Below are 18,207 nucleotides of genomic sequence, written 5' to 3'. Positions count from 1 at the left end.
TCTGTCAAACTATCACAAATCCATCAACAAGTGTTACTACATTGGAAAATAATCCACAAATAATTTTACAGCATTCCTCTGTGAAACTGCGATGATTAGAAGTAAATCGCTGTTTAGTTATAATTTTTAAATAGATCTGGTCTGTGACATTATATGAAAATTTCAGTTTGAAATGTAATATATCAGTCGACCGTAAACAGTGTAACAGTGCCATTAAAACAATCTCACAGTCAGTAGTACTGATATCCTATAAAGAATCACAAAATGTTTTACTTTACACGCCATATCTTCCTAAGCTTTTAGTAGATCGGCACAACTTTCACTGTCCTCAAATTTCCAAATACCATAATTAGGGAAATTTGTATTGATAGATTGTTCATTTTTCAGCCAAACGAAAATTGAATTTCTTGGATTTTTTTTTAATAAAAGCTGACACTCTAAAACAAAGAATTTATTACATTTCCAGCAACACTAAAAAGTGAAGGAAACCCATTTAAAAAATCGTACGTAGGTATATCCTTCTAGAGAATTTTTAAGACCCTCTTTTTAAGAGATTTGGGCTAAATTGTAATGTTAGTACTTTTTGTGCTGAAGAAATTGAAACAACAGACCATGACTTTTATAGAAGTAAATTTGGATACATCTTCTGGAATGCCTTTTGAATTGAAATAATTCAGTGGTATTATTATGAAAGAATATATTATGTTTATATAAGCTAGATTCATGAAAGGAGAGCCATCTTTCATGAGCAACTATGTCAGTTCTATGCATCACTAACATTCATGAAGACAAAAGATGCCAGTTGATAGCCGAGTTTGGTTAATGAACTTGAACAATTAAAAAACCCCAAGTGTAGTTTTTTTTTTCTTTCAATCTCCCTCTCCTATAATCTTTCACTTTTTTGTACATTTCATAATTCATACTCTGAAGCTTCTAAGTAATTTCGTTTCTCTTTTTAAATATGTGCCATCATTATTGTATTGTGTTTGTATTATCATTGCATAAATACTATAAAAAAAATCTATACTTTGCTGCCCTACATTTGTATGCAGTTTTATGGTTGTAGCTTCAGTAGCATGGAAAGATATACTATTGTGGATTTTTGACTAGTTTGGTCAGACATGGTACGTAGTTAATTAAAACAGGACAACTCTTAATTAAAATCCCCTGGATGCATTTTCTTTTTTGAATTTTATTGTGCATATCAATATTTAGTTAGCTGCACCTTTGACAAATGTTACATCTGGTTGTTTTTACTCTGCAACAGCTTCGGACATGCTGACAATACATTTTTGCCAGTTGTTTAATTAATAGCATTTCACTGTGGTATACAGTGTGACATCTTCCATCCATTTCCAAACTGTCTTATTCCAGCTAATAAGCTTGAGGCAGGAGACGGTTTCTGCAGCATCAAGAACAAGGCAGAAACCATCCCTAGCTCTGGGTTTCACTCTTCTAATATGTAGTCACTGTGTGGAGTTTGCATGTTGTCTCTGTGTCTACATGGGTTTCCTCCCACAGTCCAAAGACATGCAGGTTAGGTGCATTGGCGATACTAAATTGTCACTAGTGTGTGCTTGGTGTGTAGGTACCCTGTGGTGGGCTGGCACCCTGCCCGGGGTTTGTTGCTGCCTTGCACCCTGTGTTGGCTGGGATTGGCTCCAGCAGACCCCCGTGACCCTGTGTTGGGATATGGCAGGTTGGACAATGATTGATTGACATAACATGACAGTTAACCTGCTGTTGGAAAGTCAACTGGTGGCCATAAAGAACTATTTCTACAAAAGGTGAAAATAATAAAGGTGCCAGTTTGACTGCAGTTTAGTAAAAGATACATAAGGAGACATTGTTAAGATTAGAGAGTAAAAGTTGATCTGCTTCATCCATCCATGCTTTTACTGAATCCACTTACTGTAATTTTAAGTTAGTAAGAAGCTGGACTGTGGCCACAAGATGGGGTGCCACTCCATGACAGGTCAGTCACTCTTGGTGGTCGAGTTTTGAGTAGCTAGTTAATCTAAATCTTGTAGTATATTTTTGGAATGTGGGACGGTGTGACGACTGTTTATCAACTTACCTTTGTTTATGTGAAGACTTGATTGTACCACTTTGAACCTGGTGTTGATAGGAGGGATCTTAAGTAGAAGAACATTAAGACAGTAGTTGAAATACAACTTTATTTAGCTCATAGACGTGGACATTAAGAAAGGAATAAAAAAGCAAAAAGATACATACGTGGAGGGACAAAGTGGAAGAGCTGTAAACCAAATGAACATGCCTTGAAAATAATAGGTAAAGAAAGAAAAGGTTTGAACACTTTTTTCAAAAGTGAAAAAAAAATTCTTTATGCGTTAGGACAGAGTGTTGGTTACAGCACCCTTAAAACTATATAAACGTACAGTATATTGCATAAATGTTCTCTGAGTATCATATAATTACACAGATTGAGCTTCTCTTTGCCATACTGTTGTACTGAAGATTGGTTAAAATAAAACTCTCAGCGAATTAGCTGCATAGAATTAGGTGGCCTCACTGGCAGGATAAAAATACACCATTTTTGCCTTTGGATATGATTCTTTTATAACAATAATAATACATTTTATTTATAGGCGCCTTTCAAACACTCAAGGACACCGTACACTTTACACAACACCCAACACACAATACAGTACAGTGTTTACATAGAGAAGGCAAGTTTAAAAAGATGAGTTTTAACTGAAGACTTAAACAGAGAGAATGAATTAATGTTTCTAATCTCAGGAGGCAGTGCATTCCAAAGTCGGGGGGCAGAACGACTGAAAGCTCTGTTCCCCATTGTGGAAAGACGAGCGGAAGGAACAGTCAATTTAATTGAGGAGGATGATCTAAGAGTACGGGAAGGGGTGACGATGTGGAGAAGGTTAGACAGGTATGGGGGGGCTAAATCATGAATAGCTTTAAAGGTTAGCAGAAGGATTTTAAACTCGATGCGGAACTTGACAGGGAGCCAGTGAAGTTGATGCAGAACAGGAGTGATGTGGTGAGTAGAAGGAGATCTCGTGATAATACGGGCGGCTGAGTTCTGGCCTAATTGAAGTTTGTGAAGAGTTTTTTGAGGGAGACCAAAAAGAAGAGAGTTACAATAGTCAAGGCGAGAGGTGACAAGGCTATGAACAAGAACTGCAGCAGAGTGAGGGGTGAGAGAGGGGCGGAGACGGTTGATATTACGTAGGTGGAAGTAGGCAGATCGTGTAATAGTATTGATGTGTGAAAGAAAGGAGAGGTTATTATCCAAGATGACACCAAGACTTTTGGCCTGAGAGGAGGGGGATAGAGTACAGTTATCAATTATAATAGGGAAGTTATGGGATTTGGATAATTATCTCAAAAACTAATTAACACATAATAAATTATACACTTAATTTATTTTGAAACAGTATTTGAAAAATAATATGAATGAGGTAGTTACACATTTTTTAATTAACTTGTAGAAAATCTCAGCCCATCAACCTGTTTTGAACACTACAAGACCTAGACAGTATCATGGTAATATCTTGCTAAGAAAGACAGGCCTGATAGATGGTTCCTTGGTCACAGATTCAACATTTTTCAGTGAAATTTACATTAAACATGCCATTGGTATTCCAAAAGCACTCATCCTAGTGAGTGTCTTCCTGCAGAAAGCATCCAGAAGGTTTTTTTCTCCACAAGTCCACTCAATAGCAAATGGCTCTTCTTGATCTGCAGCAGTAATAGCTACAGTATGAGGTCTTCCTGGATTACAAGGCTCCTCACACCTTCAGAAAAATCTAAAGTCTGGCACTCTTATCCCTCCGGTCATCTACAGTTAATGACTGTTGAAAAGGGACATGGTTTATTCCATTTTACAACAAGATTGGTCGTTTAGTTTTGAATATGACCTGAATTAACAGCAGTCATACTCCTCCTGAACACTGCTAATAAGAAAGTGGTCACTGTTACTCTGACATGACTCACTCTCTGGAATATTCAATGAATCAAAGAGGATTACATCGCCTTTAACAAGCAATCTAACATTGTCAGGTTGAAGAATTAATTTACTTAATATTACAAAGTGCATACAAGCCTCTGCATTGACACCGTCCAACCACCATCTTCATCAGACTTGTTCCAGCGCCTGAAGTATGGGGGAAAAACAACATGCAGCAGTACTGCCTACAAGGCACTGCAAAATACTAGGTAATAGCTGATATCCAAATGCAGGAAATTTCTGTACGAAGGACAGGATGTTGCCCATACCTCTCCAAATATCTACTGCTCGCCAAAGGCATGGTCCAAAGACTGGACTCCCCCTACAGCTGAAACATACTCTTCTCATCCCACCTTTTAAAAATTAGAACTACCAACCAACTTTGCGAATTACAGCACAGAGTATTTTTATTATCTCATTTGAAGTCATTTACTCCTGCCCGTTGAACATTACATTGGTTTCTGGTGAGCTCAACCAAATAACTTACAGAATGTTACCAGACATCCAGCACTGCCTCCTATATGGAGGTCTTGAGTGATGTACAGCTCGAAGATTTTTTTTTTTTTTTTGGACATGCATCTTTACCTCCTTAATTGATCCTAATTAGATCCCACTACTCATTTGTACAATTAAAATGTCTGGCCCTCAATTCTGAAATAATTTGAATGGTCATTTTTAAGGGTCATGTCCAAACTCCTCACATAGTTGGGACATTTATCAGGGTGTTTTCGATCAGCCATATCCAAAGTATGATGAAGGCCTTTGTTAACTTCCTAGATTCTTTTTGTGCTGATTTCTCACAGCATTTGTCCTGCATCAGATATTCATTATCTTCTTGTCACAGCACCTTGAAGGTGTCCCAGTTATTTAAGTCTTGAACAGCATTCATTTACAACAATAACCTTACCCAGGACACTTCCTTCAGAAGCTGCACAAGTACGTGCGTCGTCATTTCTTGTTAACTAAAAAACAAAATGCAACTGTGAAAATATTTGACCTTTCATTTGTATGTTTATCATTTAAATACTTAATCAAAAAAGGCATCATATTAAGAAACAAGCACTGCTCAAGCAGAGTTGCCTGAGGGCCCAAATGTCTACTGCGCCCTGTGCTCACTGCACAGCACCGGGGAGCTCAATTGGCATTTACCATAGAATACCAGAATTGGCAGGTCCACCACTGGTGTCCTGTGCTTTTCACAGATGAGAGCAGGTTCACCCTGAGTACATGTGAAAGACGTGAAAGGGTCAGGAGAAGCCGTGGAGAATATTATGCTGCCTGTAACATCGTTTAGCATGACTGGTTTGGTGGTGGGTCAGTGATGATCTTGGAGGCATATCCATGGAGCGACTCACAGACCTCTACAGGCTAGACAACGGCATCTTGACTGCCATTAGGTATCAGGATGAAATCCTTGGACCCATTGTCAGACCCTACGCTGGTGCAGGTCCTGGTTTCCTCCTAATGCACGACAATGTCCGGCCTCATGTGGCAAGAGTATTCAGGCAGTACCTGGAGGATGAAGGAATTGAAACAATTGAATGGCCTTCACGATCCCCTGACTTAAACCCAATAGAACATCTGTGGGACATTATGTTTCGGTTCATTAGGTGCTGCCAGGTTGCTCCTCAGACTGTACAACAGCTCAGAGATGCCCTCATACAGATCTGGGAGGAAATGCCACAAGACACCATCCGTCATCTCATTAGGAGCATGCCCCGACGTTGTCAAGCATGCATACAAGCTCGTGGGGGCCACACAAGATACTGAAAAGCATTTTGAGTAGCAGAAATTAAGTTTTTGAAAAAATGGACTAGCCTGCCACATCTTCATTTCACTCTGATTTTAGGGTGTCTACACAATTGAGCCCTCTGTAGGCAGAAAACTTTTATTTCCATTAAAAGACTTGGCATCCTTTTGTTCTTAAGACATTGCCCTGTCGTTATTTGTATAGATATCCAACTTCATATTGAGATCTGATGTATCTAATGTGTTTCTTTAAAGTGTTCCTTTAATTTTTGTGAGCAGTGTATATTGTAATTAAAATATACAGTACATGCCGTTTTAAATTTTCCTCCCTGTCTATCTGGAGTGTTCAAACAAAAGATAGAAGAGAAAGAACAATACAGACTAAAATGCAAATCAAAATATTTTTACTCATGTATTTCTTTCATATTGTGAAATACTTTGGTGATTCGTTTATCAGCTTATCTTTTATCGGAACTTAGACATTCATTTTTGTTTATTTATTGCATGCATATGTACCCTAAAATAAAAAAAAAACACATTTACTTGTTTTCCTGAATTTACATTATGTTTGAAAATAGCTTGGGACCTATATTAGCTTATTATAAGTTGTAAATAAAGAAATGGATGCCGTAATATTTTAAGATCAATTGTTTAATAGTAATATGATTATTAGACTTAAGACTTAGGTCCTTTGGCGCATGGTGGCACATTTGGTGCCAAGCGGTCGCTATTGAGCTCAGCATGATTGATCAAAATTCACAAAACCAGTCACTAATACCTTTTGTAAAAATGATAGATTGAACTTTCTATTTCCCCAGGGGGAAACTTGGCATTAATGAGGACATTTAAAACAAAAATATTTAAGAAAAAAGGGAATCAATTCATGTTCAATGGAAAAAAAATCTACAATGAGATGTCACTAGTACTTAACAATGAAAATGAAATAGATGAACATTTAAAGCCATTTAAGTACTGTAGAATATTTGCTCTTTGTATAGTCCTACTGATCATCCTATATAAAAGCACCATTATAAAGGAAGCAAAAAATATGTACATGAACGCCACTTTGGCTGCATGATCAAGGGGAAAGTGCCATTAAACTCTTTTCAAACTATCTGGAGTTTAATTTATACAGACTTTTCACCTTGCTCGACCAGTCTTACTATTCAGTTTTGTATGAAAACAGTGATAAATTTTAACACGAGTAAGAGACCAATTTCTCACTTTGCATTTAAAAGGTAGACAATCTGAGAGGTGACATGTATTGCAGACTAATGCTAATTATCGCAAATTTGCTGTTATTGTGTAATTTGATAAACCTACATTAGACTAAATGAGAAATAAAAGCAATCATTAACGAAACTTGTGACTTAAGCTTTTCTTCGGAATTTAAAGTGCTTCCTTCCACATCGAAAAAAATATTATATATGTGCACTATCAATCAATATTCACATTTGGTGGGGGGTTGCCTTGTACTTCAGTATTTCTTTTTAAAAGCAAAAAGTGATTTAGGAAAAAAGTTACTGTAATAGCACTGCAACAGCAACAAATTACGTACAGCTAGGACATATTGCCCTTAAAATATTGAAGCACTATAAAGCTCACTGCTGCTTCTTTTGTAACTTTCAAACTAAATTGTTTTCCTAGACTGAAGACTAGTGTGAATAAAAGCATTTTCTTTAAATAAAATGAGTATGGATGTAAATATCCTCAAATAAACAATAATGTAATGCTTGTTAATCTGGAAAGAAGAGAGTAAACACCACAATGATTAAGTTTATTTGAAAAAAGAAAAACACTTTTTTTTTTTTCCTTTCTCCTTTCTCCTTTCTCCTTTCTCCAAACCCCGTATGCCTTGAATGTAACTACCCCGATCAACATACTGTCAAATAAACGAACCACACGCCGTGGCGCATCGCAAGAGGCTTTGCCTCTAGCGCTGATGTCCGAGGTTCAATTCCCAAGAGCGGGTGCAGTAAGTGTGTACGCCTGATGAGCCCAGAATTTGGGCAAAACACGTGTCGGGTACTCTTTGCATTATTTGACAGTAAAACTATTTCAACCATATGTTTGGAGGCAAAAAATTATACTTGGTATAAAACTTTTGTTTGGAATACGACTTGTGTGCTACAACACTGTGCACTACCCTTGATGACATCTCTCGAGACAAAGCCACGACTGCCCACAAGCGTCAGTACGCGCCATAACTCTCTGTGAATTTTCACATGATTTTGTGTTTTTTCGTGTAAATTTGAATTGATTGTTGAAAAATATGAAGGTGGCATGCTTATCTGAGACTTGGCTGCTGCATACCGTATGCCGAGAACAACGGTATGATTATGAAAAACAAAGACATTATTAAAAAGTAAAGTGAGGTTAAATTTTCATTTATTTCATCTAATTGCTTTTGTATTTATGCATTTTAGTATTAAGCAGTGTTTAAATTATTTTATACATCCCATCAATGTATAATATGCCAATAACAATAGGATTTTCTTCATGGGAACTGATTAATCATTTTCCCTTTATTTCTTATGGGAAAAATTCATTTGGTATACAGTACGTCCTGTTTGGACTAAGTCAAAGCGTCTGGTACCTGGAACGTATTAAGGACATATACCGAGGTACCACTGTATATATATATATATATATATACATATATATATGTATATATATACTGTATGTATGTACAAATTAGATTTAGTATACATTTTGTGAGATAATTAAAACTTAAAACAGTCACATCCTGCATCTCTACTAACTTCTTTAAGAAACATTAAAATCTTGACAAATAAAATTTTGCCAATATCTCACAACAAATATTTTACATTGTAATCATTTGATCTTAAGAAAATGAAGAGATTTTAAATGGTACACTTAAACAAGTGAAATATTATGAAACACAAAGCTATGAATACAAAAGTACTGCTTATAGTAGTGCAGTATATTGAATCTACTCAAAAATATTGCTTGTAATTTGTTGCCTTATTTTTTTAAGTTATTTTAACGCATTATTTTTTACAGTGTACTATAACACTACATAGTTATTCCACAAAAGTAGAGGATACTTTAAGGAAACAACATTAAGTGGTTGAATCTTGCAGAGATTAAGATTTGCCTGGGTATAATAAATCTGTTTATAAATTAAAGTAATTTACATTAGACTAAAAGGAAACTAAAGGTGTAAATCAGGGATGCCCAATGCGTTGATCGCAAAGGTAGTGCAAGTACATCACGTTGCATTCAAAAAAAAAATTTTTAACGTTAGTCTATCATATCTTCCCTATGGCATTTGCCACTTGATTGACATACAGGGCGGCCAGTCTGAGATCTCTTTTCTTCTAAGACACTGGTCATCCCGCACACACGATCAAACGCGCAAGCTACTGCAAAACTCTGGCTGTGATCTACTTACCCTTCCAATTTATATCGACTAAAGAAGGGATTAAAAATTTAGGGAGGGTATGGGCTTTTTTTTTTCTCACAATGTCACAATCGAAGTGCGTTTGTCTGATGTCCGAGGTTCGATCCCCGATGAGGGGTGCAGTGGACTGTGTACGCCTGATGAGCCCAAAATAGGGCTTTGCATTATTTGACAGTTAACTATGTAACATTCTGTGATCTGCTTCTCACAACTGAGAGGGCACCCGTGGCAGATGTTTGCAGACTTGCAGACCAACCACACACGTTACCAGGTAGGTAACCACCCATACAATCAGATTGTGATTCAGACTTCGAATGCTATGTTTATGTGTATGTATGTATATCTATACTAATAAAAGGCAAAGCCCTCACTGACTGACTGACTGACTCACTGACTGACTGACTCACTCACTGACTCATCACTAATTCTCCAACTTCCCGTGTAGGTAGAAGGCTCATTCCTTACAGCTTACTTACAAAAGTTGGGCAGGTTTCATTTCGAAATTCTACGCGTAATGGTCATAACTGGAAGCTATTTTTCTCCATATAATGTAATGGAGTTGAGCTGGATGGCCGTGGGGGGCGGAGTTTCGTGTGACATCATCACGCCTCCTACGTAAGTACGTAGAGAACAAGGAAGACCTCCAAACAGTGCTGAACAAAAAACGCCATTTCACAATTGAGAAGGCAGAAAAAGATTATTAAGCAAGTGATGCATACAAGCGTATTCATAAATACAAGCATATTCATAAGTACAGCTAATGCGGAAACAAAGCACAGCATGAACCATATGTTTATATTAAATTAAGTTCATAGACAGGCTGCCGCTGGCATTTGTAATTTAGTGCCTGCCCATATAAGGCCGTCCGTCAGCAGCAATCCAATAGAAACACTGCCGCTAAATATTCACGGGTGAAGGACTGTGCTTATGCAGAGGAAAATGAGATGGTCAGGGTGGTGTTTGGCACAAACTCAGTGAAACTGCGAGAGAAAGTTTTCGAAGGCAGCAAAAAAAAATGAAGCGTCTGATACATACAAGCATATTCATAAGAGCAGTTATTGCGGAAACAAAGCACACGGTACAAAAAGTCAATGTCCCGCTAAAGGAAGACAGTGTAAAAAAAAACCCGTGCATGCAGTGTGTCACATCTCAGATAAAGAGGAAGACGAGCTGCTTATTGATGCAGTAAGAAATGAATCGATGAATGAAACCTGTCATCTTTACAATGATTGACAAACACAGAATGTAACTTGAACACAACACATCCTACAAATACGAACCTGATTGAAAGAAATAATGATAATCAAATCCTTGATAACAGCAACACTCAATAACACTCATAAAACAATTAATGTATATTGACAATCATGTTACATTATTTTTAAAATGTTCCCTTTCTTTTTCATAACTTCAACACACTACTTCTCCGCTGTGAAGCACGGGTGTATATATATATATACTGTATATATATATACCTGATCTACATACGCTCAAATAGATAAACCACACGCCGTCGTGCAAAGTAGAGCCTTCACCTCTAGCGTCGACGACCGAGGTTCGATTCCCGAGAAGGGAATGTATGAAAAAATATGCGGTTAACGCAGAAAGACAGATCACCAATTGAAGCTTTATGAATAATGGATACTTTATTCGCCATCAATGATTGTTTTGGTAAAGCCATACTCAGTGTATTGTAAATACACAGTTGTAAATAAGAAAAATGTTCTTAATCTGTTTTGCCTGGTTAAATAAAGTTAAATGAAATAAATAAAAAGTATTCATTAGATGAACGGTAAAAAAGTAAGAGCGAGGGGAGGGTGACTTATTGAGGCAAAACCACAATAGCACGCGGGCTCGATGTACTGTACTGTAGTGCGCGTCAACTCGATCTGAATTGCGCGATCACATTCGAAAAAATATATCTTTTCAAGTTCTATTTAGTCCATATGTGTCAAACTCAAGGCCCGCAGGCCACATCCGCCCGGCGTAATTATATCCGCGCGAGATCATTTTATATACTGTATTATTGTTATTAATGGCCCGGGAATATGAAGCGCTGGTAGCACAATAAACTACAGATCCCATAATGCAGCGCTTCAGCTGCCATGCCGAACACTTACCACGTTAATCAAGTCTAGCTTATGATGCTGCAAGTTATTGCGAAGCTAGCCCACACGATGCCGAAGAGAAAAGTTGATTCTGAAAATAGAGCCTTTAAAAACCGATGGGAGGCTGAGTATATGTTTACTGAACCCGTGTGTCTCATTTGTGGAGCTAATGTGGCTGTAATTACAGAATTTAATCTAAGATGGCACTATGAGACAAAACATCAAGATAACCTGAATGCAATGCATAAGATACAGAAAGCAGAAGAGTTAAAGAAGAATCTGACACTTCAGCAGACGTTTTTACCCGTGCAAAATCACAAAGTGATTTCAAGTGAAGCTGCTTTTATCGGAGACACAAATGCACCAATGCAACTTGCCCAACTTTCCCTGTTGCCAAGTAATGTTGAACCAAGTCGTCACTACGGTGTTCCCAAATACGCACTTTGCTGATAAACTGAGCGCACTGCGCACTGAGTTCGCACGGCGCTTTGGTGACTTTGAAGAATAAAAAAAGAATTTTGAGTTGTTTCGCAACCCATTTGCCGTCGATGTGGAAACTGCACCTGTGCAGATTCCCATGGAGGTGATTGAGCTGCAGTGTAATGGCGCACTGAAGGCAAAGTACGATACTGCAGGGCCCGCATAGTTTATTCCTTCCATTCCTGCAGAAATGCTCCAGCTCCGTCTACATGTGGCTCGAACCTTGTGCATGTTTGGTAGCGCATATCTGTGTGAGAAGCTCTTCTCAGTGATAAAGACTAACAAAACAGCACACAGGAGTCGCCTCACTGATGAGCACCTGCAGTCCATCCTGAGAATCTCCACAACACAGAACCTCACACCAAACATAAACGAACTTGTTGCCAAAAAAAGATGCGAGGCATCCAGCTCTGATAAAATGACATAAGAGCAAAGACAACTGAATGATTTGATGTGTTATTGCTGAAAAGAACACATTTTATTTATATTTACAGGTTTTGTTATGCACCATATTCATATTTGAATTTGTATAATTTTGACAGGATATATTTTTATGGAGAGCAAAATCTTTTGGGATATTTAAAATGTAAGTTTATTTTTTATATAATATTACATAAGATTAAAGAAATTTGAATGTTTGTTCTTTTAACGTTTACTTTATTTCTAACTTGTATAATTTAGACAGGATATATTTTATTATTATGTAGAGCAAAATATTATGTTATTTAAGGTTTGAGTTGATTTATTCTGGAATAATATTCCTGTCTGTTTTTATTCATATTTATGCTCAAAAAAGTTAAGTTTTAAAAGTTTTAAAGTTTTAAAAGTTTAGTTTTAGTGTGTTCAATAAATGTTTATCCTGTTCGGCCCGCGACCTAAAGTGTGTTTTGGATTTTGGCCCCCTGTGCAATTGAGTTTGACACCCCTGATTTAATCAACACAAATATCTTTGGTTGGAATGTAAGGCGAATTTACTCTTTACATTTGTATGGTGAAGAAAAATTGATGCAATCATGCCTACATTTAACTTACATTCCTACCAAAGATATTTCTGTCGACTAAATAAAAATTCCTTCTATTTAAAATTTAAATAGAACTTGAACAGATACGATAGTTCATAATATCCATTTAGACTTGCACGTAAGAGCGGGAGTCATCCGTTTTAACAAACAGCGTATTGCACTGACACGAAATAGCCTGCCCATTTAATTATTTAGTAATGGATAAATAAATTAAGATTTTGTACAAATAATGTTTTTCATTTTTCTTTCTTGATGGATTCTGCCACCCCCAGCAACAGTTCCTCGCACCCCAAAGAGTGTATGTATGTGTATATATATATATATATATATATATGTGTGTGTGTGTATATTTATATATGTAGATATGTATGTTTATGTATATATATGTTTATATATGTGTGTGTGTATGTATGTATGTGTGTATGTATATGTATGTGTATATATGTAGATATGTATATATATATGTATATATATGTGGATGTATATATATATATATGTGTATATGTCTATATGTATATATGTATGGATATGTATATATATATATGATTATATGTGTGTGTGTGTATATATATATGTATATATATATATATATCTATATATGTATATGTATATATACAGTATATATATCTATATATATGTGACAGCAACACTCATCACCCACAACAGTGACAAAACAATTACATTGACAATCATGTTACGTTATTTTCAAAATGTTTTCTTTTCTTTTTCCTTACTTCTTTAACACACTACTTCAACGCTGCAAAGCTCGGGTATTTTGCTACTATATATATATATATATATATATATACATATATTATATATATATATATATATATAAATTATATAATTGTAAATTGTGCAAAATCAGATTAATAGAGACCATAAAATTAACTAAAGAGTAAGTGGATTCAGTAATATAATTACTTAATAAAACTGAAAGTGTATATACACCATGCTACACGTTAGGAATGTTATTTAAAAAGATACACATATATTTTATCTCTAATGATATGTCATTTAAGCTCTCCGTTACATTTTCACTTTTGTCTGCAATTCACATAGTCACTAAAAGCAAATATTGTCACTTAGATTGCAGAATGAAGTAATAAATTGGTTATTATTGTTTATACTATAAAAGACATAAAATTAAGAAACACACAATCATATTTATGCTCATCCCTTGGCTGTTGCAATAGTATTAAAAACTGCTCCTCAATAAAAATACAAAATACTTAAATATTGATTTAATTTCCACTGCTAGATTGTTACAGAAATCCATAAAATCAGCACTTTGTGTACTTTAACAGCATAGTCTTAAAATGCTAATTTGAAAACAAAAGTTGAAAGACATTACATTTTTTCCCCTACAGTATCTGTTCTATACAGTAAATCTGTTTAAAAATTCTCAGCTCTGCAATAATCTGTATAGATTAAAAATACAATGCTATTAAAAAAGAGCATATAACCTGTTCACAACAAAATTAAAAATATATCATAAAAATGGCTTTTCTTTGGCAGTTTCAAACTACCATTACAGTAAGATCTTCTTACTGTTACCTATAAGACTGTTACTGAAACTGAAATAAATCATCAAAAGGCTTACGATAAACTGTCCTTGGTTACCATGTAGTACCTTGGTATGAATCTTTAAATACTTCAAAGCATTTACTTAACTAGCCCTGAATAAGTATAAAAGCAAAAAGCATTTAACATTCAAAGTAAAAAACAAACATGTTATTTATAAAGCAGTTAAAACAGATTTACATTTAATTACATTTTTAAAGAATTTACGCAGACTGAGGTAATGAAGACAGTCTCCCTTTCTGATAGTTAAAATTACTAATGAATATAAAAATCACAAAATCTGTCAGCAATAAAAACATTCTTTTTTTTCTACTAAAAAGTTCAATCAAGTTTATGACACACTAGTTAGGGTCACTTGATCCAAAATTAGATCCAACATCTCATCAATAACATCACTTTCATAATTAACTTGTTCCAAGTCAAGTGCTGGTACAAAAGTAACTAGTAACTTCCAGAGGTGGGTAGAGTAGCCAAAGATTGTACTCAAGTAAGAGTAGTGTTACTTCAAAATAATATTACTCAAGTAGAAGTAAAAAGTCGTCATCCAAAAAATTACTCAAGTAAGAGTTAAAAAAGTATTTGGTGAAAACACTACTCAAGTACTGAGCAACTGTTTGATCAAGATAAATGATTCATTTTTTAGAAATGTAATAAGACAACATGCTTGTGCTTCACTCAGTGAAATGATGGTTAAGCTTCAGCAGGAGTTGGCTCTCAAGGTTCTTGCAGTGAAGCTGTGACCATTTAGCAGTGAACAGGAGCCCTGCATGACTAAAAAGTCTCTTAAAGGCATCAGACGCAGGAAGACCTGTGTTGACTTTGAGTGACAGCTTCTTGATGCAAGGAAAGGTATGCAGTATATCCATACCTCCATCGGATTGACATGAAAGGTACCTATTCAGCTCTCCTGCTTCTGTTTTTCCTGACCCCATGGATCCAAAGAAGTCATCTTCATCAGAAAGGCTGCTGTTTGTGATGACATCATCCAACTCTGTGTCTAGGTGATGTCTGATGAAGACAAGGCCTGTGGAAAGATGAATGGTTTCCAAAAGAATTAGGTCTGTACATTATTCTTACTCGTCTACTGTATAGGCTGCCAAGCTGCTAATGTTTGACATGAAAAGCTCCCTGAGCTTCTAACTCTTGCCACCCAATGGTTTTGTCACTGATATACTGTAATCCTAAATGACAGTAACATTATAAAGACTAATATATGTAATTGTCTCACAATTAAAATCATAAACAAGTATTTTAGCATTTTAAACAAGTATTTACCAGCTTTTAAGATGCTCTCATCTGTGGTCCAGGATGTTCTGAATCTTGGTAGAAGTATTGCTGCTGCAATCAGCTCAGGGTCTTTCATGACGTCTACGAAACGTTTCTGGATCCCTTCCCGCAGGGCATCAACAAGAGGTCTACACATATTGCAAGATGACTCCAGCCTCTTCAGCTTCTCCTGCAAATGGTAAAGTGTTGGCAGCAAGAAGCCCATATTCACAGATGACTCCCCTTGGAGGATGTGAAGGGCCATGGCAATGGGCTTCATCACAGCAGTGTATTCAGCCAAAAATCCTAATTCATTAGGATTGAACCTAAAAAAGGTGTATAAATAAAAAATAGAGCTCATAAGTATTTCTAATACAATGTATTTACTATGCATTGTCCATGTTAAACACACAAATAATTACAAAATAAGACAGTAAAAGTATTTAATTGATAACATCCTCAATTGTAATAGTCTTCCAGATTTACTTAAGACAGGTGGATTCACCCATTAATCATGCATTAATGTTTAAAAACAATATAAGTTCTGCCAACTTACATCTTTATCTGTAATGTCGTGCAAACATTGCAAATTGCTTTCTCTCCTTGCTTTTTATGAATGTGCACAACCCTTTCCACAGCAAGGTACAGGGACCTCCAATGGGTCTGATTGGGTCGGAGAAACTGCAGCTTGCATTCACGTTCCACTGTTTCATAAGCTATGGTTGACCTGCTGGTTTTATTCCAAAGATCATGACATTTTGCAAAAGCAGACAGAGACAGCCTCTTGTATGTTTCATTGGCAATTTCTGCAGCAGCTGCATCAACTGTTGATATAAGATTGAGTAGATGACATGCACACTTTTGGTGTCTTGGAAGTTGTAACGCAAGACTTGTGTTGTCATTCAAAACAGCTGATACATCTTGATACTCCACCTCTAACTCATTCTCTTCTGTTGCATCATCAAAGGTGAAGCCTCGATGCTCCTGTCCATCTGTGGCTTCTTCCTCTTTCTCTTCACCATATGATCGAAAGGCTTTCAAGACGTTTGAACCACTGTCTGTTGTCATCTTGGTCACTTTTTCCCTGATGTGATACTCAGAATGTATTTCCTCTAATGCTGCAGCAAGAACATCATATGTGTGTGAACCTTTAAGAGGTCTACAAGCCAATGCAGCAGAATGCCTCTCTAGAGAGATTTCATCTATCCAGTGACAGGTGACTCCTAAGTAGCTATGTTGTCCGGCAGACCAGCAGTCTATTGTGGTAGCAACATAATTCACTGTGCTCAGTTTTTTGATGATTATGCTCTTCATGTTCTTTGCAGCTTCCTGTATTTTTGAGAATAATGTTTTCCTTGTCATTACTGTACACTGAGGTTGCAAGGTTTCCATCATGGTCTTGAAAGATGTTGTCTCAACTACAGAGATTGGTTGGTTGGCCTCACATACAAACGTTAGCACAAGCTTGTCAAACATTGCCTGTGTTACCTGCCGAGAGCCAGTGAGGGAATCTGTGACTTTTGCATTCTTCATAGGTGGTTCAGTAGAAGAAGAGGACTTTCGTTTTCTTTGGGAGTCAATTAATTCTGTACATGTCTGCATTTTGTTGGGGTGAACCCTCTGTTGACAGAAAAAATGGCAGGCTGTGAGACTAAAGGGGATTAAGCCATGAAAATACACTAATTTTCACAAATTCAGTTTAATTTGCTAAAGTTAACTTAACATAAATCCTAATTATACTAGCATTTGAGGTGATTAATGGATTAAATCTAAGCATATAGTGACACTACTGTGGTCGCCACATTTCTATATCTACTTATCCAGCAGAACAAATTGCATTTTTTTTAAATAAAACAGGTAAACTTTGATATGATAATGTTTTCTAAGCAGGCTCTGGCATTACATACCTGGACTCGATTGTTTGTCAGTTGCCAAAACCATCTTGACCATTCATAATTTGCGATAGTTGGTAGCTAATGCTAATTCATTCCTCCATGGAAAATGTATTGTAGTCTGCTTAGCTTATGGCACCATTTAACAAAATGTTAACAAAAACTAAAAGGGTCTATCAGGGCTGGAGTGGGACTCATTTTCAGCCCGGGAGTTTTATTCTTCAGACCAGCCCACTATACACAGTATACACCCACATGTTATTTTTAAAACTCTCAGCTCACCCTTTCTTTCACATGGGTGGTTACATATTCACTTCACGCTCCAGTCCTCTACCAGAGGTCTGGGAGCTTTTGGGTTCTTTGTCGTATCTTAGCTATTCCTAGGACTGCGCCCTTCTGGACAGAGATCTCTGAGGTTGTTCCTATACTGTATATAAAATATATATATATATATATATATATATATACACACACACATACAGGTAGTCCCCAGGTTGCTGACATCCGACCTAAGACTTACGAACGAGGACACAGCTGCGACGCATGTGCTTCAGTAACTGCTGCTCCATCATCTTCGGCCTGGGGATGCTGCAAGCAGTGGCTGGAGGGGGCGATTTCACTGCTCGCACAGCGTAGCGTCCCTCAGGTGGCTCCCGGCGGCAAGCGGTGCCCCATGGTCCATAGTCACCGGGGC

General features: G+C 36.6%; 1 protein-coding gene across 1 annotated transcript in view; it reads right to left on the bottom strand.

The window, feature by feature from the left end:
- Positions 1-14,886: 14,886 nt before the first annotated feature.
- The window catches only part of LOC120522979, a 101,091-nt gene continuing 97,770 nt past the window's right edge, over positions 14,887-18,207 (bottom strand). Inside the window, exons 16-18 of the mRNA XM_039743850.1 lie at positions 16,178-17,241; positions 15,631-15,947; positions 14,887-15,379 (exon numbers count right to left, since the gene is read on the bottom strand). Coding sequence (XP_039599784.1) covers positions 15,027-15,379; positions 15,631-15,947; positions 16,178-17,241 — 1,734 coding nt within the window. The 3' untranslated portion in view covers positions 14,887-15,026. The remainder of the gene's footprint in view (positions 15,380-15,630; positions 15,948-16,177; positions 17,242-18,207) is intronic.

The sequence above is a fragment of the Polypterus senegalus genome, chromosome 2, assembly GCF_016835505.1.
Source record: "Polypterus senegalus isolate Bchr_013 chromosome 2, ASM1683550v1, whole genome shotgun sequence".
Classification (NCBI taxonomy): Eukaryota; Metazoa; Chordata; class Cladistia; order Polypteriformes; family Polypteridae; genus Polypterus; species Polypterus senegalus.
Note: the sequence above shows the minus strand (reverse complement) of the source record. Positions and strands in the feature narration are given on the sequence as shown.